This window comes from Oncorhynchus tshawytscha, linkage group LG21 (assembly GCF_018296145.1).
Source record: "Oncorhynchus tshawytscha isolate Ot180627B linkage group LG21, Otsh_v2.0, whole genome shotgun sequence".
Taxonomy (NCBI): domain Eukaryota; kingdom Metazoa; phylum Chordata; class Actinopteri; order Salmoniformes; family Salmonidae; genus Oncorhynchus; species Oncorhynchus tshawytscha.
The window spans coordinates 3189475-3213421 of NC_056449.1; the positions used below are offsets into that span (position 1 = coordinate 3189475).

At 45.3% G+C, this 23947-nt stretch overlaps 2 protein-coding genes and 1 non-coding gene across 3 annotated transcripts; 1 reads left to right on the forward strand and 2 right to left on the reverse strand.

Moving 5' to 3' along the window:
* The first annotated feature begins 12158 nt into the window (after positions 1 to 12158).
* On the forward strand, positions 12159 to 12230 carry trnaa-ugc. The gene has a single exon. It is a non-coding gene; the product is annotated as a tRNA-Ala (tRNA).
* Positions 12231 to 13118: 888 nt separating this feature from the next.
* Positions 13119 to 16186, reverse strand: LOC121840346. Its single transcript, XM_042302883.1, has one exon. The coding sequence runs from the start codon at positions 16170 to 16172 to the stop codon at positions 15333 to 15335; it is 840 nt and encodes a 279-aa protein (XP_042158817.1). The 5' UTR covers positions 16173 to 16186; the 3' UTR covers positions 13119 to 15332.
* A 422-nt stretch (positions 16187 to 16608) lies between these two features.
* LOC121840314 lies at positions 16609 to 18915 on the reverse strand. Its single transcript, XM_042302839.1, has one exon. The coding sequence runs from the start codon at positions 18913 to 18915 to the stop codon at positions 16609 to 16611; it is 2307 nt and encodes a 768-aa protein (XP_042158773.1).
* Positions 18916 to 23947: the final 5032 nt, after the last annotated feature.

Below are 23947 nucleotides of genomic sequence, written 5' to 3' on the forward strand. Positions count from 1 at the left end.
TTTACTGCACTGTTGGAGCTAGAAACACAAGCATTTGGCTACACCTGCAATAACATCTGTTACACGTGTATGTGACCAATCAAATTTGGTTTGATTTGTGTAAGGTACATTTCTTCCCCTGTTCCATAAGGCCCCATCATCTGCAAATAAAGACCTCCTAATATCCAGCCGTACACATCATTGATCATGATTCAGAACCAAAGAGAACAGATCACGCTCCCTTGCAGTGTACCATTATCCACCAAGTAGCTGCCTGATAGAGATTTCCCCACCCCTCACCTGGATAGACCTTCCAAACAGGAAGTCCTTAATCCAGTTGAACATTCTACCTCCTACCCTCAAAAGATCAAGCTTGATTAGCAACCCCTCCTTCCACATCATATTGTACGCCTTCTCCACATCAAAAAAAGACCTCCTTGTTCTTTTGGCCTTCTTGACCTCTGCTTCGACACAGAGCACTGAGTCCATAGTTCCCCTCCCGTTCCTGAAACCCACTCTGATGTGATGATACTACCCCTGTGCTCTCCAGGAAGTAAATAAATCTCTCCATATTGATATGTTCCATAATCTTACATAAATGGGATGCTATGGCTTTTGGCCGATAGGTTGTTGGCCTTGTTGGGTCTTTGCCTGGCTACCAGATTGACACCACTATTGCCTCCTTCCAGCTGCCCGGGTAGCTTCCCCTCCTCCCACATTCTGTTATACAGAATTATATTCCTTGGGGTGGCAGAGTAGCCTAGTGGTTAGAGCGTTAGACTAGTAACCGGATGGTTGCAAGTTCAAACTCCTGAGCTGACCTGTACAAACCTGTCGTTTTTCCCCTGAACAGGCAGTTAACCCACTGTTAACCCATAAAAAAAACATAACTAGCATTGAGGCTGATGGATCAGAATGTTTAACTTAAAATGTTGATAAACTATTATTTATTCACATTATAAGCACAGCAATGGGCACATGGCGCACAATTGGCCCAGCGTAGTCCGGGTTTGGCAGACTGGGATGTCCTTGTCCCAGTGTGTCAAGAAGCAGTGCGGCTTGGCAGGGTCGTGTTTCGGAGGACGCATGGCTTTCGACCTTTGCCTCTCCCGAGTCCGTACGAAAGCTGGGACAAAACTGGAACTACCAATTGGATATCACGAAATTAGGGGTAAAAAGTTAAAAAATAAATAATACAAAATAAAATAGCTTCAAAATGCTGACTGCCTCTGCTCAGATTTCAAGGTGGGTGATCGAACAGTAGGCCACATATTTAAAGGTAGATTTAGTAGGCCTAATACGGAACCCAAACTGGCTGCGCGTGTGCGCCATCGTGCACTATCGTGCATAAATTTATTTTGTCCCCCTACACCAAACGCGATCACTACACGCAGGTTAAAATATCAAAACTAACTCTGAACCAATTACATTAATTTGGGGACAGGTCGAAAAGCATTAAACATGTATGGCAATTTAGCTAGTTAGCTTGCACTTGCTAGCTAATTTGTCCTATTTAGCTAGCTTGCTGTTGCTAGCTAATTTGTCCTGGGATATAACCATTGAGTTGTTATTTTACCTGAAATGCACAAGGTCCTCTACTTCGACAATTAATCCACACATGAAACGGCCAACCATATCGTTTCTAGTCATCTCTCCTCCATCCAGGCTTTTTCATCTTTGAACTTATATAGTGATTGGCATCTACAATTTTACCACGACAACCGGCAAAACATTTTGTCTTTCAATCACCAACGTGGGTATAACCAATGAGGAGATGGCATGTGGGTACCTGCTTCTATAAACCAATGAGGAGATGGGAGAGGCAGGACTTGGCATCACAGACACCCGTTGGCGCGCGCGCGAGCAGTGTGGGTGCAATAATTGAATAACATAGATTTCTACATTTATTTTGCGACGCTCGCGCATGCGACGTGTCCGGTCTGGTCAGCATGTAAGTCCCAGTTTATGCTATTTACATTTTTTTGTTGATATAGCATTTACAAAAGGCAGAAACAATGTTTTCTTGCTGAAAAATATATAGAATGCCAATTTCAGTGAGAAGCATAGCAACATCAAGGCAACTTTGTAACAGCTGACCCGTTTTTCCAAAGCCAAACCCGCCCATTAGCCGCTGAGTCTACCTTTTAAGATGCCAAAATAGAACATGTTTTCTGATTGTTCCAGTGCATGTACTCAACAAGCTTTGGACGACTTCCAAAGTTTACTCAAAAAGGCAATAGTTCTGAACTGGGTTTGATTTTGTGTTTGTTGTTTTAATTATTTAAATGTTGTTCATTCTCTTTTAAACATTAATTGGTCATTCATTGGTTGAAAGCTCATTGCTCAGTTATCACTTTGTAGTTGCACGTTTAAACATCCTACGGTCAACATCCCTATAGTGTTTACATTTCTCTCATGTACAGTGCATTCAGAAAGTATTCATGACCGTTCTACATTTTATTGTGTTAAAGCCTAAATTCAAAATAGATTAAATAATTGTTTTTCTCACCCATCTACACACAATACCCCATAATGACCAAGTGAAAACATATTTTTTGAAAATGGTGCTAATTTATTGAAAATCAAAACATAAATATCTAATTTACATAAGTATTCACACCCGAGTCAGAACCTCTGGCAGTGAATACAGCTGTGAGTCTTTCTCTGAAAATCTTTAAGAGCTTTCCACATCTGGATTGTACAACATTTGCCTATTTTTCTTTTGAAAATTCTTCAAGCTCTGTGAAATTGATTGTTGATCATTTCTAGACAACCATTTTCAGGTCTTACCATAGATTTTCAAGTAGATTTAAGTCAAAACTGTATCTCGGCCACTCAGAAACATTCACTGTCTTCTTGGTAAGCAACTCCAGTGTAGATTTGGCCTTGTGTTTTAGGTTATTGTCTTGCTGAAAGGTGAACTCGTCTCCTAGTGTCTGGTGGAAAACAAACTGAACCAGGTTTCCCTCTATGATTTTGCCTGTGCTTAGCTCCATTCCTTTTCTTTTTTATCCTGAAAAACACCCCAGTCCTTAACAAAATATCGACATAAGCCCGGAACCTCACAGGGCTTCTGTGTGCCCCGCCATTGGGAGACCAAATCATGGACGCTGGACAGAGTGGAATCAAGTATAGCAAAAAGGCAGTTTATTATGGTCAAATATATCTTGTCCTACAGCGTGCACGGACCTATTCATTTAGCTCAGAAGGAGTTAGCTGAAAAGGGTGCTTAAGCAGAGTGTGCAGCGGCTTTTGTACATAGAATGACGTAGGTTGATTCTTGTAGTTCTGTCTTCTGACTGGTCGGTGAAGGTTGGAGGTGGGCCTGCTCTAGCCAGAGCAGGAGCCCCATTGGTTCACAACAGAGTCCTCTGCTCTTGGCACCCGACCAGTAGAGGGGGGGTGGAGTGTGCGTGTGCGGGCTCATGAGTTGTTTGTGTGTCAAGGAAGCGTAAGATATGGGGACTGGCAATGTCTGCTTTAGGCTCAGGTGTTTCCTGTCTTTGCAGGAGTGCATGCAAGGGTCAATGTCAGTGAGATAGTTTGGCACTCTAAGCTCGTTAGTGTTGCAGGATGTTCTTTGTAGTTTTCAGGGGAGTGTATTTGCGTGATGGCAGCTGTGTGTCCTTCGGATAATCATGTTATTGCACGTATGCTCTAAACTTGACTGAGGACACTGGGCCCAGAGTTATCTGAGGACATCCGGTTTAACCAGAACGTTGGCCTGCTAGTAATGCTTGATATTTGATTATTTATATAACACCATCACGAGAGAGGGTATGAGACAACATTTGGGACCTCTAGCCCTTCGGGAAGTATTTTAATCATTTTTTGAAAATTACAGAACTTGTTCGAAAAAGTCCCCACTTTTCACAGCCGTGCACCTGGTGATTGAAAATCGGCACCTGGTAACCCAAAATGAAACACGGTTCTAAATGCACTTACAGGTGTTCCAGATATCCATGCCCGCTATGGGAGCACCCTACTACGGACCTTTATCAATGGGGGCCGGCCTGAGTAATTTATGGAAGGTTTGATTAAAAAAAATTGTGCACCTGGTGATTGAAAATAGGCACCTGGTAACCTAAAAATAATAAACTATTTTAAATGCATTTACCGGGACTCCTAATATTCATGCCCACTATGTGAGCACTCTACTACGGCCCTCTATCAATGGGGGCCGTCCTAAGTGCTTTATGGACGGTTTTAAATATTTTGGTGGATGCGGATTAGGATATACCTCTGTGCAACTGGTAACCCAAAAGTAAAAATACGGTTCTAAATACATTTACCGGGACTCCTAATATTCATGCCCACTATATGAGCACCCTACTACGGCCCTCTATCAATGGGGGCCGTCCTGAGTGCTTTATGGACGGTTTTAAATATTTTGGTGGATGCGGATTAGGATATACCTATGTGCAACTGGTAACCCAAAAATAACCGGGCATTATAATATTAATGCCCGCTATGTGAGTACCCAACTACGGCCCTCTATCAATGGGGGCTGTTCTGAGTGCTTTATGGACTGTTTAAAATATTTTGATGGATGCGGATTAGGATATACCTCTCTGCAACTGGTGATTTGAAATAGGCACCTGGTAACCCAAAAATAAAATAACCCAAAAATAAAATTACGGTTCTAAATACATTTACCGGGCATCCTAACATTCATGCCCACTATGGAAGAGCCCCACTACTGGGGAAAATTCACTGGAGGGCGCCAAAGGTACATTTATGGAGGATTCTAAAATAGTTGTGAAAATTTACTAAGTCCAAACTTTTCATGTGCAACTGGTGATTGAAAATAGGCACCTGGTAACCCAAAATGAAACACATTTTTAATCATTTTAATGCATAATGACACAAATACAAGGGTGAATTTCAAACAAATATACTTTATTTAATCAGTTAATCATGGATCGATTTGTCCCTCAATCAGTGTCCGGGCCCGGCTGGCATTTTTAGCAAATTATGGTTCCGGTAGTGCCGTACCTGCGTTTCCAGAGAGTGACACATATGGTCAGCCACAGTTCCCCGGTCTGTAACCGAACCTTGGTTAAAGTTCAATGTGGCAACACTTCGTCTAATTGTACCGAAGGTCACTTTACTTCCAATGCCAAACTCTGCAAATATTTGGCCCACATACTCACACAGATTACCGTACGGTTGACCGCAGGATGTGAAAAAGAAGAGTTCTGTATCTGAGGTCATTCCACTCAGATGAGGCCTGATTTGATGGAATCGTTTAAGCCAAGTGTATTCCTCCTGACATATAACAATTCTGCACTCCCCGAAGCTATAGTTTGTTTTGTGGCTCGCAACGCACATGTGATAACCCCCACCTTCCGGGGTTACTTCAGTAAAATCACTCTCACTAAACATGGTGACTGGGGATCGTCGAGTGCCATTAATATATGGCCACCCGGCTGGACATGAGAGCTACAAACCTACGCCTGTCAGAGCAGGTGGCACGGACCTCCAGCCTACTGAGAACTGAAGGAATTGCTTGATTGCTTAGCTCAACAAAGCGTTTTAACTCCGCAGCGCTGAGCACCTCGTCCCTGCAGCGTTGCCGAAATTTTGCCCTATGCGTTGCCTGGCTCTGCCGCGAGTCCCTGTCCATCTTCGCCAAGCAGAGTAACATCTTTCGAATTCCAACGACCTTAGCTTGCATACCATTTGGCCCGGAACTGTTATCCGTCTGTAGTTATCCAGAAAACACAGTCATTCATCGGCCTTGCTCTCTGACATAATGCGTAGGAATTCCAGTACTCGGGATATACTGGTGCGACTATTGTCAATTCGTTTAACTGAAGGGTTTATACCCGTAATATAGTGTTCCTATTGAGTCGAAATTGCAATATTCCAAACCTCAATTCTGGACGGCACGCCGCCGTCTTCATCACTCTCGCTCTCCGTGGAAGTCGCCACGACGCAGCCTTGCTCCCTCGGTTCCGAGCATGGTTCACTATCGACCTGACTGGTTGGCTGCACCGCCGCCGACGCACCTGCCGTCTGCTCACCCTTGTCCACCAGCTGCTGCTCACCCTTGTCCAACAGCTGCTGCTCCACGGACAACTCACTTTCAAAACACTGCAAAATCACAGGGTCCTCTGGCCGCGGTTCAACACCGTTGTCAGGCTGCATATACTGCCCTGATTCGGGCTGCTGTCTCTCAGTCGAAAACCGGCTAGATTGCATAGCATTCGTCCATTCCATAGTACCGGACTTAAGTGAATGTACAGACTTGAAATGTCAGTCTAGCCGCACAATATTCTGCTTGGAACAAAGCCCACAGTCGCGTCTTGGTCTGCTGCTCATAGCTTCTCTCTCCTGCCTTCCTCCGTGTCTCTTTGTTTGCTCCACCAAACAACCTAACCCTAACTAACCCTAACCTAACCCCCCCTAACCCTAACCTAACCCTCTAACCCTAACCCTAACCTAACTCTAACCCTTACACAAATTCTACTTTCCTCAATGTTGATAAATATCTTACAGCATAGATTGGCATGGTGGCCAAGCGGTAAAGTGTTGGTCTTGTAAACTGAAGATCATGGGTTCAAATCCCATCTGTTCCTTTCTGAAAGATAACTGGTACCATGGAAAGGTTCTTTCACTGGAGGACTTTGAAGAATTGTTTTTTTCTTCTCAAAATGGCAACCCTGCTATTATCTAGTAAGGGGATGTGTCTCTACAGTAGAGCTAATACTTGAAATGCATGCAGTCTGAAGTTAATACCCAAATTCTCTTAGTTGTTAAATTAGCTTTTGCACAACTCCCACTTTCCAGAATGTTGACATTTTAAGAAGGAAATAGATGTGCTCAGTCATCTGTTTTTGTAAAGTGAAGCACATGGGTTCAATCCTTGTTCAACGTTTATGGAAGCTAGATGATATTATGGAAATGTACTTTCATTAGAACAATGTAAAGAAAAGGTCAATTGTATTGATATGGCCACTACGACCTGTATGCTCTAGTCGGCTGGCCCTCGCTACATATTCGTCGCCAGACCCACTGGCTCCAGGTCATCTTTTTAGTCTATGCTAGGTAAAACTCCGCCTTATCTCAGCTCACTGGTGACGATAACAACACCCACCCGTAGCACACGCTCCAGCAGGTATATCTCACTGGTCATCCCCAAAGCCAACACCTCCTTTGGCCGCCTTTCCTTCCAGTTCTCTGCTGACAATGACTGGAACAAATTGCAAAAATCGCTGAAGCTGGAGACATATTCCCTCACTAACTTTCAGTGTTGCCAACTTAGCGACTTAGTCGCTGTATTTAGCAAGTATTCAGACTGTTATATAAATAATCTAATATAAAGCGTTACTAGCAGACCAAAGCTCTGGTTAAACCGGATGCAACAATAACGAGCTTAGAAGTGCCAAGCTATCTCACTGACATTGACCCTTTCATGCACTCCTGCATAAACAGGAAATACCTGCGCCTAAAGCAGACACTGCTAGTTTTCCCTATCTTTCGTTCCTAGACACACACACATCTCATAAAGCACTGTACACTCACACTCTACCCCCCCCTACTGGTCGGGTGCCAAGAGCAAAAGACATTGCTGTGCATCAATGGGGCCTGCTCTGGCTAGAGCAAGGCCCGCCTCCAACTCTTCAGGACCAGTCAGAAGATCAACACGAGAGACTCCACCTACATTATTCTGTGTATACATTCTGCTGTAAACTCTGGCTGAGGGGCCTAATTATTCAGACTCCTCACAGAGTCCCATTCCTTAGGTCCGTGCACGATAAACGGCAGGACAAAATATCTTTGACTCAATAAATTGCCTTTTGATACACCTGATTCCACTCTGTCCAGCGTTGTTGTTTTGCATTCCCTCTCCAGTATGTAAACACCAACAAAATGGTAGCAAGAGGATGGTTATTCCGGAATTCGATCTGTGATAAATTGGTGTGAGAGGACGAAACAGATCAGCGGCTCAAAATCAGATGGAAGAGTGACCCACAGCTATTCGTCTTGCCTCAGGAAATCTGATCGGAGCGCTCTACTTGAAAGGTGAGCAGAGCCTGTTAAATCGAAATCTGCATATTGTATTATAGTCTAAACCAAATTTTGATCAGAAAGTACTGACGTGAGTATGAATCGTTGCCAATTTTTTTTTTACATAAGAACCTAAGGCATTGATCGAGGATATCTTGTTTTGCTTGTTTTTACTTGTATATTTTTATTAATTGGCCTATACTGAGTTATGTTAAATGGAATGTGTGAACTGCTTTTGACCAATACGCAAAATTTCTTTGGGACCTGGTTTGTTCTGAAATCTGCATAGAAAACTGTCCTATAATATATATAGGTTGTGTATGAGGTGAGGTTAAACCGAGGCTGTGTTTTAGTGTATAATGGATAAGTGAAATTGTTTGACCAATACACTAAATTTCCCCTGGAATCCGATTTGTTCTGAAATCTGCATAGAACACTGTCCTATAATATATATAGGTTGTGTGAGAGGTGAGGTTAAATCGAGGCTGTGTTTTAGTGTATAATGGATACTAAGATTAATGTAAACTGAGTGAATGAATTGCGTGATTTATTTTAATGGGTTGTGTTAGAGGTGTAGTTAATGCATGTAAAAGATCCTATTAAATAGTGGTATACTGGTTAATTGGTTGTGTTAGAGTGTAGTTAATGCATGTAAAAGATCCTATTAAATAAGTGCTATACTGTTTAATTGGTTGTGTTAGAGGTGTAGTTAATACATGTAAAAGATCATATTCAATAGTGGTATACTGTTTAATTGGTTGTGTTAGAGGTGTAGTTAATGCATGTAAAAGATCCTATTAAAATAAGTGGTATACTGTTTAATTGGTTGTGTTAGAGGTGTAGTCGAATAGACATAGTATATGTAAGTTTAGCGTTCCACAAGACAGAGATCGGGAATGATGTGACCATTGCACATCACACTATAACATAATATAACCAGTTTTGATGTTCCGCGATTTTGTTGTGCCCAATTCAGAGAAAACATTTGTTGAGGAATGATTGCCATACTCTGAATACATAAACAGTGTAAGATTAACGGTCGGTGAGCCAAAATACTGATCAGTCGCCGGGCTGTGAATTAACCCAGCCGCCGTGCTAAAATATTGACGGTTTCTTTTTTTTCTCTCTTTACGCTGTTGGTATTTCCTAAAGAGATAGAATTATTCTGACAATTGCTATAGAATCGCTCTAATTTACTGATATAAGTTCATAAAGGAAGTTACTGAATTATTTACAGAAAGTATTTAAATGATTCACTGAACATTTTATTTTTATTTTTATTATTTGTCTATTTTTTATATTTCCTAACGTACTAGAATTATTCTGACAAATGTTATAGAACCGCTTGAATTTGCTAAACATATTGTCCCAAGAGGGGATTGCTCAATCATTTCTAGAAAATACCTAAATAATCGCTGAACAATTTCAAATTACTACCGGAGAAACACACACGTAATTGTAATCACATACCGATAGAACATTTGAATACGAGGGTGGGGTACAAGGTTTGAGTCTGTCCCGGCACCGCGAATACATCCTTGGTTTCGACCAAGGACCGGCTAAGTATACAAAGATCGAAATAAACACATATTACACAGGACATAGTACAGGACTGACTCAAACCTAAAGGACACATTTCAGACATTACCAGATGAGCTAGAACAGGAATTAGGAAGCCATATAAGACCTTTTTCAGATAATCACTGCCTCAGATATATCTTGCCCAACCGCGTTAATAATTACCCTAGCAGTTCACGTAATTATTTTGTGAAAACATGTCTGGCTCAAATACACCCAAACTCAAGTTCAATGAATACTTAGAACAGGCATGTCTAATAGAGCGGGAGGGAAAGACCAGTATAAAAAAATGAAAACAGTGTGGGAGGGGGTAAGACTGAAATGGATACAGGCGGGTTACCTTAGAGGGGGACCTCCAGTAGAAGAGGAACTCCAATCTATGCACAAAGGGCTAGAAGAAGCCGTAAAGGGAGCAAAAGCAAGTGAGACAGAGGGGAACAAGACTCATTTGTTCAAGAACCAAGGCACTAAAGAGAGAGAGCGAGCCGAAGCGGAGTTAAAAATAGGGACGTGGGCAATAGCAGAAAGTAGAAGAGTGCTGCCAAAAAACAAACTGGACATATTGTGTGTGGCCTCAGCAGAGAAAAAAACTCCACTCGAGAGTTTACCCACAGTACCCCAAGTGGCCAACGCCAGCACGGCGTCTGCTCCTCCCTCACTATACCCAGAAATACCATTAGAGGTGGCCCAACCTCCACCATACTCAATGGGGCATGACCAACGTGGGCATTCTCACAACCCGTTCAAAGGTAACCCTTTCCTCACCGGGACCCAGCCCGCGATACAGGCCCCAGTGCTAAGCGTACAGACGGGCCAGCTGAATGGGGCTATGAGCTTCGGAATAACAGGAGGGCAAATAGAGTGTGAGCCACTCCCCACCACCAGCACTCCACATACAGGTCACACCCCCCAGAAGCGAGAGCACCAATGCAAGGAAGGAGCTTTCCCTGGTAACTCCGCCGCGCCCCTTCTGATAGATCTCGGAGGTGCTGTGGGCTCCCTCACAAGCCCAGGAAATAGAGCTGCAGATGGGCGTTTCCCCCTGGAGGCACAACGACCAAACCCCAACTACTTTCATTTAAAGGGTTCCCCACGAAGCCTCCAAGTAAAGGAAGGGTCCTACCTCAGCCACGAGAGTCAGGCGACGGAAGATGATGAGGACAGCAACAAAAAGACACCCACCAGTTTAGAAATAGACTGTGAAATACAACACTTAAGGAGAGAATTAAGTGAATCAATAGCCCAAGCCAAGGGCCTGATGAATAATGAAGGCGGAGGGATGGGTGAGTACCACATCGAAGGCATGATGAAGGGAAAGGTGACTGATGTAACCAACACCCAGGGGGCGACCGCAACCCGGAAGTCTGCCAGGGTGGCTGGACTAAAATCTCAAGGAGTGACCACCAGAGAAGACTGGGACCTGGAACGGGGTGGAGCCAGCATGTATCCTCTATTCCCAGCAGCTGATCCACGCTACGTAGAGTACCAACCCTGGAAAATGATTGACTTGACCACACTGATGGAACAGATGCCCAGCCTACATGGAGGGGCCTCCGCATGGCTACACCAGCTGCAGACTTTGACCTCCGGTCTGGATCTCTGCCTAGGAGATATGAAAGCACTACTATCCAGAGCCACCAACCATGGCACCATGAACGGAATCATGACAGCAGCCGATCTCGGAGCCCAGCCACCCACCCTGCCCCTAGATCGTTTCAGGACCATTTTATGGGATGAACTGCGCAGAGCTTATCCTACTGAAAGGAACCATGCCACCCTGTCCTCCTTCACTATCAACCCAGGTGAGCATCCAGCAGAATATCTGGATAGAGCTAAATCCACCTGGAGATCAGTCCATGATGAACTGGAACAAATTGCAAAAATCGCTGAAGCTGGAGACATATTCCCTCACTAACTTTCAGTGTTGCCAACTTAGCGACTTAGTCGCTGTATTTAGCAAGTATTCAGACCCCTCTGAATACTTGCAGACATTTTCATTTTACTCACTTTTTGTCTCTTCCACAATGTTATTCCTCACTCCTACAGTGTCCATCACAATTACATGCACAATTATGCAAATTAGGTGATGACATCATTTAGCAACATCTAGCGACTTTTAGGACAGCCAATAGCTACTTTCCTTACTGAGGTGTTGGCAACACTGCTAACTTTAAACATCGGCTATCTGAGCAGCTAACTGATCGCTGCAGCTGTACAAAGCCCATCTGTAAATAGCCCACCCAATCTACCTACCTCATCCCCATATTGTTTTAATTTACTTTCTGCTCTTTGCACACCAGTATTTCTACTTGCACATCATCATCTGCTCATCTATAACTCCAGTTTTAATTTGCTAAATTGTAAATACTTCGCTACTATGGCCTATTTATTGCCTTACCTCCATTTGCACGCACTGTATATAGACTTTCTTTTTTTTCTTCTATTGTGTTATTGACTGTACGCTTGTTTATTCCATCTGTAACTCTGTGTTGTTGTTTGTGTTGCGCTGCTTTGCTTTATCTTGGCCAGGTCGCAGTTGAATATGAAAACTTGTTCTCAACTGGCTTACCTGGTTAATTTCACAGGAAGGGGATGTAGCTCAGTGGTAGAGTGCATGCTTTGCATGTATGAGGTCCTGGGTTCAATCCCCAGCTTCTCCTTTAAAAATTTTGCAATGACCCATCTCCTACTTTCCAGAATGTTGAAATTCTCATCAGGAAACAGAGATGTGCTGAATAATTTGCTCTTGTAATCTGAAGAACCCTGTTCCCTGTTCGTACGTTTATGGAACCGAAGTGGCATGGTTGCCAACTTCAATTGCATCCTTTTCAAAAACTGAAGTTCATGGGTTAGATGACTGTCCATTGTTAGAAATTAGATATGTAGATGGGTGAGCCGGTCAAGGATCGATTCAGACAAAGTGGTACATTTTATGACAAGTAACAGTTTATTCAGAGTGAAGATATCTAGTACAGCGTAATTACGGCTCCTCCGTTAGTTCGTATGGAACAGCAGGCAAAGAGAGGCCGTTACAATCAGTACACCACTAATATACAGAACAGAAAGTAGGTTGATTCTGGAAGATCGGATCTTTGGATTGGTTCAGCTGGGGTGTAGTCTGTAGTCTTCCGCCATTGGCTCAGTTGTCTGTCCGTCATCGTAGAATCCTCTTCGGGCACACAATGTTCAGCTACAAAGGAGATTATGTGTGTGCGCTGGTTTTGGCAGTTAGTGTAATGCGGGAGCTATCCTGTAGGGGACCCCACAGGCTTTACTTTGAGTTGTAGCCCTGTATTAGCAATAGGTTGGTCACCTGCATAAGAAATAGCATTTCTCTACAAAACCCTCTCTTCACGTCTCACCAGAGACGTGACACAACCTAACTAGATCCAGACACAAAGAGAAACTTCTCCCAAGGGGACTATGAAATAAGGCACGGTATTAAACAGAAATAGATATATATGTATTACCATCATGTTCTCCATTCAATCCCACTATGTACTAAGTTGGCTACCAGCCACCTAGGAACTTACAACCCTCATTTAACAGAGCGGAGAACAACAGCTCAAAATAAAAGTAAAATGCTTGTCTACATAAGCCAACTTTTTCCCGCAGGAAAAAGTTGTGATTCCCTCTCTTCACATCTCCAAAGAGATGTGACTTAAACTAGGCAAGTCAGGCGGAATGATCCACTTGCATAACACATACATACATCCCCATAAGGCAACAGCAGATATAATGTAAACCTAATAGGCACTCTCCTCCTCATCCTCGAATTCAAGTAGGTCTTTATCCAGCAGAGGAAACATCTGGGAAGGGGAGGAAGGGTCAATAGCTCTAGAGATAACCCTAGTGGTAAGGGAACGGATGCATGGAATGCAACAGCATCCACAGAGAACTAAAATGGCAGCGAACACCGAAATGGATACCAAAATGGAGGACACCAGGGTTTTATATTTACCAAACGCACTCATCCAGGAGTCCCACATCGAGGTATCTATCCCAGAATGAGATTTCATTTTACTATTAAGCGTCCGCAGACCTTCCAGAGCGACCGTCAAACTACCATCCGAGGCTGTGTTATTAGGGATGAAAGTACAACACTGGTCACCAAACATAGAGCAAACTCCGCCCTTCTCAGAGAGTAACATATCAATGGCAATACGATTTTGGAAAGCCATCAGGCTGGTTGCAGCCAGTTGACCATGTACTGCTTCAAAACCCTGCTGAGTCCAGTTGCCTAGTCTTTGGACGTTGTAATGTATATAGTTAATACGATCAACATTCTTGTTAATTGTGCACCACCAACAGATGGATGATTCAAACCCTGCAGCTACCTGATCTATTAACTTATACTCATCAGGCACTCCCCTAGGGACTCCGATAGCGTCTATGTAGGAGGGGTCTCCACTAGATGGGGTGGTGTCTCTCCTGGAACGTCCCCTATATCCGGGATTCACTCCCTGGATCCGCAGAACAAGGTCCTCGGCTCCTATAGGGTAGATAGAAACAGGCAACAAGAGAGTAACAAGTGCACAGCGTCCAGTACTGTTGGAGGGTAACTTATCAAACAGGACCGTGCTACCACACCACCACCACACATCTGCTCTGGATATTGGCCTGAGGCTCCCTTTAATATTAACTGTATCCAGACACCAATCCGCAGGGATCCATCCCACCTCGGTTCCTCCTCCCGTCATATTGACACAAGTAAAATTTGCCCTTGCAACCTGGTTGGAAAACACTGGGTTCCTAGTGGTGAATTTAGTAACCGGATAGACCTCATCCCAGGCAGTACAATTATCCCTGGGGTTATCTGTAGTCATAAGAGGAATTAGACATGCTAGAGTCACTACTGCTGGGACAATGCGGAGCAATGGACGAGCTCCCATGCACACCACACAACTCTGCCTGGTGGTATTTGCAGCTTCCTCGGTCAACAATAGCCAATTATTGGAAAAACCTGAGACTCCTGTGGCTGTTAAAATTACATCATCCGGACTTTTAAACCTGGATATTGCCTCCACCGGGCCAAACAGTGGGGATGACGGGGACCCTTTTACGGGTGTGGTCATGTCATTCCTTACTGTAACCGAAGTCGGTTTAGGATTATTAGTCACGCAAATTCGCCACAACCAATATCTGACCCCGGAATTCCCTGGGGCCAGTATGAAATCATAACACCCTAAGGGCTGGCCCCTGGCCTAACAGTAAGTTTCAGTCCCGTATTTGTCTTAGTTAAAGTCAGTCGCTTCCGCCATTTCACTGCCCCCTCGTCTGTTGTCCAGTCTTCCCACCCATTACCTGTCTCCCCCACCAAATTCCTCCAAGACCAATCGCCAACCTTCCCTAATGTCATATACCAGACGTGTCCGGCAAACCAGAGTGCACTGGTCCCCGCCTGTTCCCTCCCCTTTAGCCTAGAGTACCCTAAAGTCCCCCAAGGGATGTTAATGATATTAGTTGCGTTTGCGGGGACGCAAACGGTCGTGCTCCGTATGTCGTTGGCCTTACAATCAGTGTCAGGGGTGGTGGAATGCCTCTTGCACAAATGATTGGTCAGTTCTATATGTGCCATGGATGTGGTCAGGTTGGATGACCCATTAGAGGGTCCTATATCTGCTTGTGATGTAGGTGTATGATGCTCTAATACCCACAGGAGAATCCCCATGGAAACTCCTGTGACTACAATAAAAATAACAAACACAGGGCCCGATATCCCCAATCTCGTCCAGGGATAGCCCCTATCTCTGGACGACCTGTTAGTTGGTGTGCTGGGGAGCTGCTCCCACATCCTCACCAACTAAGGGTTCTGTGGTTGTAATCAAATTTAGGTCGCTCAAATCGACCCTGACTTCAGTCAGAGTTCTAGAAGGAGTCGGTGCTGGTGTACAATGAGTCAAGTGGTGCCAAGGTGCGCCCGATTTACCTTTGACCTGGACTGAGTGTGAAGTAACCTCCTTCACTTCGTACGGTCCAGTCCACCTGGGATCCGCCCACTTTCTTTTGTGGACCTTGATCCTTACCCAACCGCCGACCTTTACCCTCAGTTGCTCCGGATCTCCCGTCAGCTCCCCCTCATGGACTTTGTGTATCTGTTTGGAAAGAGCTGCGGACAGTTCCGTCAATTTTCTTACATAGTCAGTCATACCTATCTGGTGTACATCAAGAGGGGGCATATGACCTCCCTCTCTTGGTGGACCTGGCATTACTCTTCCTGTCATTATTTCGTGGGGTGAGAGATGAGTCCCTGCCCCAGGTGATGACCTCATGGCCATCAATGCCAGTGGCAGGGCCTCCACCCATGTCAGTTTTGTACCAGCACACACTTTGGCTATCTTACACTTAAGAGATTGGTTGCAGCGCTCCACAAGGCCTTGGGCCTGCGGCTTATACACGGAACCAAACTTGTGTATAATGCCGAACCTCTCCTCCACCTGTCTCAGGTGTTTGTTTGCGAAGTGGGACCCATTGTCGCTTCGGATATGTCTAGGGACCCCATATCTAGGTATGAGTTCTGTCTGTAGCCACTTAATGACCGTTTTCCCATCCTCCTTAGCTGTTGGAATTGCTTCTACCCATCTAGAGAATCTATCTACCATTACTAGCAAATATCTCTTCCCGTTTTTACATTGTCTTCTCCCATGTCTGTATAGTCTATACTGATGTCTTGGAAACATGCGTTTGGCACCGGGTAGGCTCCCATCGGGGTTTGGTAGGGCTTCTTTGGATTGTGGCTTCCACATATGTTGCATTCGTCACAGAATAAATCTGTCATATCCTTCATGTGGGGGTGCCACCATATGTATGAAACCTTCTGTAAAGTTCTGAGTTTCCCTTCATGAGTGGGTCCATGGGCTTCCCTTATCAGTTCTGGACAGAGATTAGCCGGAGCCACCAGTCGGCCATCATGGCATCTCCATATTCCATCTGGTCCCTTAGAGCCTCCCTTCTGTGTCCAAACCGAATGTTCGTAAGGGCCTGCCTCTTCCTGTAGTTCTAGTATGTGTTGGCTTGTCAATTCAGTCCTTTCCGGTTCTATCCCGAGCACCATCTGTCGGGGCTGTATCCTCCTGCGGCCTTGGCTGCCAGGTCTGCGGCATCATTTCCTTGATTGATTCTGCTGGTCAGTCTTTGGTGGCCTCGGCATTTCATTATGGCCACTGTCTTTGGTAAGGACACGGCATGCATCAAACATTCCATTTGGGCTCGGTGCCTGATGGGTAGGTTACCTGTGGTGGTAAAGTTGCGCCTAACCCATTGTGGTCCATCTATGTGCACTGCTCCGTGTGCGTATGCCGAGTCCGTGTAAATGTTTACAGTTTTTCCTTCGGCTTTCTCTAGAGCTTGAGTCAAAGCCACAATTTCCGCAAGTTGTGCCGATGCTGGCTGGGGGATAATTCCTGATTCCAACGTGACATGTGTTTTGTCATGCAGCTGCTGTACGACCGCATAGGCAGCTACGTTTCCTGTGTCTCCCTTGTAGCAACATCCGTCTCTGTACAGCCATAGGTCTGGAGATGTCAGTGGTTCATTTTCCAGGTCTGGTCTCAGTTTGAGCTCTTGTGCTGCCCTCTCTTGGCAGGAGTGTGCTAGGCCATCTTCTGCGGTGAGTGCATCTGCCATGTTCTTGTCGGTGTTCACAAAAGTGATGTGTGACTGGGTGCATTTGTTCTGGATTTTGTTTATTCTGTCCGCACTGAAGGTAAATTCTTTGCTGATGAGGTATGCTGCCACCCCGTGGTGGGTGTGTATTTGCATCTTGTGGCACATTACCAGATGGGCTGTCTTCTCAATCGCCTTGGCTACCGCCGCAACGTATCTGGAACAGGCGGTCTGGCCGGTTTCAATGTGGTCAAGTTTTGAAGAGTGGTACATGAGTACTCTTCTCTCCCCCTCATGTTTCTGAAAAAGGACGGCGGATGCAAAGCCTTCCTTTTCAGAAACATCCAGGTGAAATGTTTTACCGTAGTCTGGTGCCGTGAGAGCAGCAGCCACAGACAGGTCAGTCTTCAGGAGCCCAAACGCCGTTGAAGCTTCAGGAGTCCATGTAAGTGGGGCCTGTAGGTTTCTTGGGCCAGCTTCTCGAACAATTTCTCTCAGAGGTTCAGTTCTTTCAGTATAGTCTGGGATGTGAGTACGGCTGTATCCCGTCAACCCCAGGAAAGAGAGCATTCCTGAAACAGTAATGGGCCTGGGATGATGTAGGATTGAGTCTCGGTGTGATTTTGAGAGTCCGGCCCCCTCGCTTGAGATTTCCCTTCCCAGGAACAGAACGGTTCGTCTGCATGATTGGACTTTTGACATCTTGACTTTGTAGCCTTTGACTGCCAGAAAGTCTAACAGGGTTTTAGTCATTTCTAGACAGAGGTCTGAGGTGGGAGCCCCCAGCAACAGGTCGTCTACGTATTGTATGAGTATCACTCCTTCTGGGATTTTCAGTTCTGCCAGGTGAGTCTTCAGAATATAATTGAAGATTCCCGGGGAAGAAGTGTAACCTTGGGGAAGTACGGAATAGGTAAATTGCTGATTCTCGTAGGTAAAGGCAAAAAGTGGCTGGGAAGCCTCATCCAATGGGATGCTGAAAAAGGCATTGGCCAAGTCCACTACGGTGAAATACCGATGTTTGGGTGACAGGTTGCTCAGTATGATGTGTGGGTCTGGAACAGGGAGATCGATGGGTGTGGTAACTTCATTTACAGCCCGGAAATCCTGCACCATCCGGTATGTTTCTCCTCCTGCCTTCAGAACAGGAAGTATGGGGGTGTTCCAGAGTGATAGAGTCCTGTATATGCACCCAGCTTCCAGTAGGCCTTCGATAGTGGGTCTTATCCCCTCTGTCTGTTCTTGCTTCAGTCGATATTGGGTTCGAAATATTGGTACTTGTGCCGGATTGGTTAGGGTAATGCACACTGGTTGGACCTGTAACTTTCCCACGTCAAATGGTGTGGTTGTCCATATTGCCTTGTCTATGGAGTCCAAGACAGCAGGGGAGGAAGGGTGATCAGAATATGGTTTCCCGTGATGCCTGGGGAGAGTGAGGCGCTCAGGCTGGCACTGTTCTTCAGTGTCCACCATAGTCAGACGCCACATCTCTTCGGTGGTTGCCTTCAACAGGCCTGGTGTACTAGTCGCTTCCCAAATGAGTTTCGAGGCCCTTTTTATCATTGGACCCAGACTTCGGGCCTCATGTCCATTCACTACTGCGAGGGTCACGTGTGGAGCAGAGTCGGGTCCCAGTTGATACCAAGGTTTAATATGGTGTGGGAGTATGACTGGGGCTGCCACCCCCTCAGGGCCGCACACGATGGTAAGGCAGCGTATGTTTGGGGTAAGATGCATCATGTTTTCATCCCAATCTTGTGTGTACGGCGTGTCTTCGTCGTCAGTGACGTTGAGAGTGCAGTGCAACTCAGCCTGTGGTGTCTTATAGGGATGGAAGGTATATATTAGCTTCCTCCATTGGTTGAATTGAAATTGGATGGCAGGAGTTCCAGGTCCAGATGGTAGGCATTTGAGCCAGTAAACCTCCTGTGTGGTGGATAGAGCAGGTGCGGGCAGAATTGGGAGCATCAGGATTCGGGCCCTTGGCGGTGGATCGAGTGCGACCTCCACACCTGACTCAGTTAGGTAGATTGCGCATCCTAACTTACAGAGTAGGTCTCGACCTAGTAGGTTGATTGGGAAATTTGGACAATATAGGAATTGGTGTTTCAAACTGGAAGGGCCCCACTGGAACAATAGTGGAGTAGTTTTGTATTGATCTTCAGGATTTCCTGAAACCCCACCACCTTTACCTTGTCTGAAGAGAGGGGTTGATGAGAATTGATGGCGGAATATGTACATCCAGTGTCCACAAGGAACCTGTGGGTGACCCCTTGTACTACACATGTAATAGTGGGTTCCGTGTGGACAGAGAATTGTTGGCCATCTAACCCAACTGGTGGTGGTGGGCAGCCTCATTCCCATGGGGGGTATCCCTCGGACATCCCCTGGAAGGTGGGACCGGTAGGGGGCGCTGGGTTGTAGGCTGGTTGATATCCCTGGGTAGGGGCTGGTGGATATCCCTGGGCAGGGGCTGGGTACCTTGGGGCCCCTCTTCCCCGTTGTCCACCTCTCCTCCCTCTGTAGGCCAAGTATGACTGGCGCTGCTGTGAGAGGGGAGCAGGGCAGATCCTTGCATAATGCCCTTCTTGGTTACAGTTGTGGCAATTTCTTCTAGCTTGCGGCGGTCCCCCCCATGTCGGTCCAGATGGGTTAGAAAATCCAGGCTGGGTGTAACCCTCATATCTGTAGTTGGCTCCTGGATTTGGAGGGGCGGCGTATACGACCGGTGCCTGTGCGGGGTCGGTGGTGCTGGAGCGGCCACCAACATCTGGTTCATGGTCTGAGTCACAATCTTGGCTATATCAGTGGGTTCCTCCGCCACCATTTGCTTTTTTGGCTTTGCGGTCTTTTGGGCCTCATTCAATTGTAATTTGAGCAGTTGGAGTTGCAGCGACTGAACTTGTGAATCAGCCGTGCCTTTGTCTTTGTTGTATTGAGAGATGTGATGGTGGACATGGGAGTTGAATTGGGCAGTGGGCAAGGCCATCAGCCCCACTGTGGCCCTAAGCTTGGTTTTCACTTCTATGGGTGTCCCATTCACCACCATCTCCTTCCACATGCTGAGAGTGGTTCCGCTCTGGTCATGGGGTTCAATGTGGACTGACCTCCAGGTGGTCTTGGCCCTATCTAGGTATTGAGCTGCCTGCTCCCCGTCTTCCATGGCAAAAGAGGTAAGGGTTGCATAATTTTTCTCGGTGGGATATGCCCTTCTGAGCTCATTCCACAGTGATACTCTGTATTTCTCAGGTTCTGTTGCTGACCCCAATTTTCCCAGTCCTGCTGTGTTTATTAGGGCATTCATGGTCGTGTAGTCGGTTGACCTAGCCAATAAGGCCTTCATGTCCCCCAAGGCAAGCCGGACCCCGGAAGTTAGGGACTGAAGCTGAAGCAGCCAGGCTGAGGCACCCCCATGTAAGCTCGGGAGCTGTTCCATCAGGGCCGTTAAATCTTGCATCTTCCAGGCAACGTATTCCTCTCGGTGCGTTGTGTCGTCCATCCTGAGTGGCATTTGATACGGCCCATGTTGTCTTTGGGCTTCTTCTTCTTCTCCTCTCCTTTGTCTAGCTATGATGCGCCTCGACCGTCTTACTGCCGTTTCAACGGGGGTTGATTTTCCCTTAAAAACTCCTTGTATCAGGACTATTTCACCCGTTTCTGCTGCGACTTCTTCCATGAGTTTCAGTTGGCTTTCTGCCTCCCATACACCTGCAGCCGTGAGGGGAACGTCTTCCTCTGTCTCCTCTTGTGGTTCCATATCATCTCCTTCCTGTTCTTCCGGTTCGCTGAAAGACATTAAATTTTCTTCTTGTCGGCGGCCACTTGTGAAATTCTCCTTACTAATATCGCTCCTTGGTTCCCCTCTATGTTCTCTGTACACACTGGATGTGCAGGAGGTGGGGGTTCCCCTCCCCTCTGACTTCAAGCTGCTCCCGTTGCCCCCTGCTCCATCTATGAATGGATTCCTCGTGTGGCCACTGGGGCGGAGCTGTTCTCGCATAGATCGAGGGGCATGCATGTCAGATGGCCCTGGTGTGCACCTTTGTGCACCCCTGGTGTGGAGTAACCCTGTGGGCCAGGCTTTAATTCTTCACACTCCAGGTGGCCCCCTGTGATCAACGTATCCCCTTGGAGTACTCCTTCTTTTACAAGGAACACAGGGGCCTGTGTTGACGCGGGCCCGGCCCTTTTCCCCTTATCAGTATAAGGTGGAGGCAAATTTGATAGGACTGGGTAAAGGGGTCGGGCTGGTGGTGGTCCGTCTGCTCATCTTCCCCTTGTGAGGGAGTGGCCACCCCATCATTTGTTTTTTATTCAGTTGTGCTCTTAGCGGCCCAAGTTCCTATCTTCAGTTCCACTTCTGCCCTTTCTCTCTGTTTAGTCCTTTTTTTCTTAAATATCTAGCTTCCTGCAATCTTTTAACCCACATTCCCTTGTTTTCATCTCCCCTCCTAAATAACCTTCTTGTGTCCATTTTAGCTTTGGTGCTTCCATTGTTCCTTTCCCCTGATCTATATTCATTTTTTGTTCTAGGAACCATTGTCAGCTTTGGAGTATTGGGGGTCCCCATCATTTGCTTTAAACGTAATTTTTTAATTCAAGAATTTAATCGTAGTTTTAATCGAAATTCTCTCCTTCTATCTGAATATAGTTCATATCTTCGCCCACGTTGATTAATACCCCGATGTATTCGAAGAGACACTGTTTGCTCTGTCTTATCACTGAGCTTCTCCTTAGTATGTTTTAGTTCGAGAAAAAAACGAATGGGTTGGTATAGCATTTGTGGAGCGCACAACCAAGGGATGTATTCGACTATTTAGTCTCAATATTTAAATATTATATTCAGATATTATTTCAATTATACATCAGTCATTTCGTTCCTGATTATACATTTAACACAGAAGTCATAGGTACATACAATATAGAAGTTTCGGATTTATCCAATATCCCTTATTATAATTCTATCTCTCTCCCTCTATCTAACCACCAACAATCTTAATGGAAACAATTACAACCACATTGCATTTTAATATAAACAGTTACAAATAAACAAAACAAGACAAAACAACACGTTATATCTCTGACCCCTGAAAGCCGATCCTTATCAGTGAACCTCTATCAGACTGAGCCGTACCGGGTCGCGGGACAAAATTACAATTTATCCCCTCGGCGCCAGATTTAATGAATAGTAATTAACTATCCCCTTACTGATCTCTATTCCTGATCCCTATCGAGCTGACCCCTATCAGAATTATTACACATGTCCGACCCCTATCGGTGAATCTCTATCAGACTGAGCCGTACCGGGTCGCGGGACAAAATTACAATTTATCCCCTCGGCGCCAGATTTAATGAATAGTAATTAACTATCCCCTTACTGATCTCTATTCCCGACCCCTATCGGAACTATCCAGGCCTTAAAAGTGATCTCTCATCATTGAAAGCTATCAGACTGTGCTGACCGGGTCACGGGACAAAATTACAATTTATCCCCTCGGCGCCAGATTTAATGAATAGTAATTAACTATCCCCTTACTGATATCTCATCAATGATTTATATCACACCGGCCGTCGCCGGTTCGTTACTACATATGTTCACTACACTGTTCTTTCGACTCGTCAGCAAATTATAAATTTACACAAGAATTCATACTTACTCGGAAATACTGATCAAAATTTAGACAGACTATACGACAATATGCAAAGTTTGATTTAACAGGTTTTGCTTACCTTATTTATGGTGCACCTTTAGATCAGTTTCCCGAGTTGAGCAGAATTGTTGTCCACCCACCGAAAAATCTTCACCCGTCCTCCTTGAATCGTCCTTTCCACGAGCTCACCCGTTCTCGCACACCCAATCAGTTCACTTCGACTGGACCGTTAGTTAACCATCCTCTGCTACCAAGTTCTGTTAGAAATTAGATATGTAGATGGGTGAGCCGGTCAAGGATCGATTCAGACAAAGTGGTAAATTTTATGACAAGTAACAGTTTATTCAGAGTGAAGATATCTAGTACAGCGTAATTACGGCTCCTCCGTTAGTTCGTATGGAACAGCAGGCAAAGAGAGGCCGTTACAATCAGTACACCACTAATATACAGAACAGAAAGTAGGTTGATTCTGGAAGATCGGATCTTTGGATTGGTTCAGCTGGGGTGTAGTCTGTAGTCTTCCGCCATTGGCTCAGTTGTCTGTCCGTCATCGTAGAATCCTCTTCGGAGACACAATGTTCAGCTACAAAGGAGATTATGTGTGTGCGCTGGTTTTGGCAGTTAGTGTAATGCGGGAGCTATCCTGTAGGGGACCCCACAGGCTTTACTTTGAGTTGTAGCCCTGTATTAGCAATAGGTTGGTCACCTGCATAAGAAATAGCATTTCTCTACACCATACTTGCTTGTATTTAGAATTACTGCTATCATTTCATTATAGTTTCAATGGAGTGGTGTATATAAAAAGTACATTGTATTAATATTGCATTTTATCTGCAAATAAAATGGGATCGAAGCTCAGAGGGGGAGTGCATGCTATTTATGTATGAGGTCCTTGGTTCAATCTCAAGGTTCTCCACTGAGTTTATTTGTGTGCCAAATTCACATTACACAACTACTACTTTCCAGAATGTTGGTAAATATCTTTGCAGAATAGAGTGGCATGGTGGCCAAGCGGTAAGGCGGAGATCTGAGAGATCTGAGAGATCTCACCTGAAATCTGTGGCTTGACTACAAACCTGTAACCTATGCTACTGTGACCTAAAGAGCTAGAAGGATGGATA

What these genes read in the sequence shown, in the direction of transcription:
- LOC121840346 (XM_042302883.1), bottom strand. Translation starts at nt 16,172, where the DNA reads ATGGTAGATAGATTCTCTAGATGGGTAGAAGCAATTCCAACAGCTAAG.
- LOC121840314 (XM_042302839.1), bottom strand. Translation starts at nt 18,915, where the DNA reads ATGATGCATCTTACCCCAAACATACGCTGCCTTACCATCGTGTGCGGC.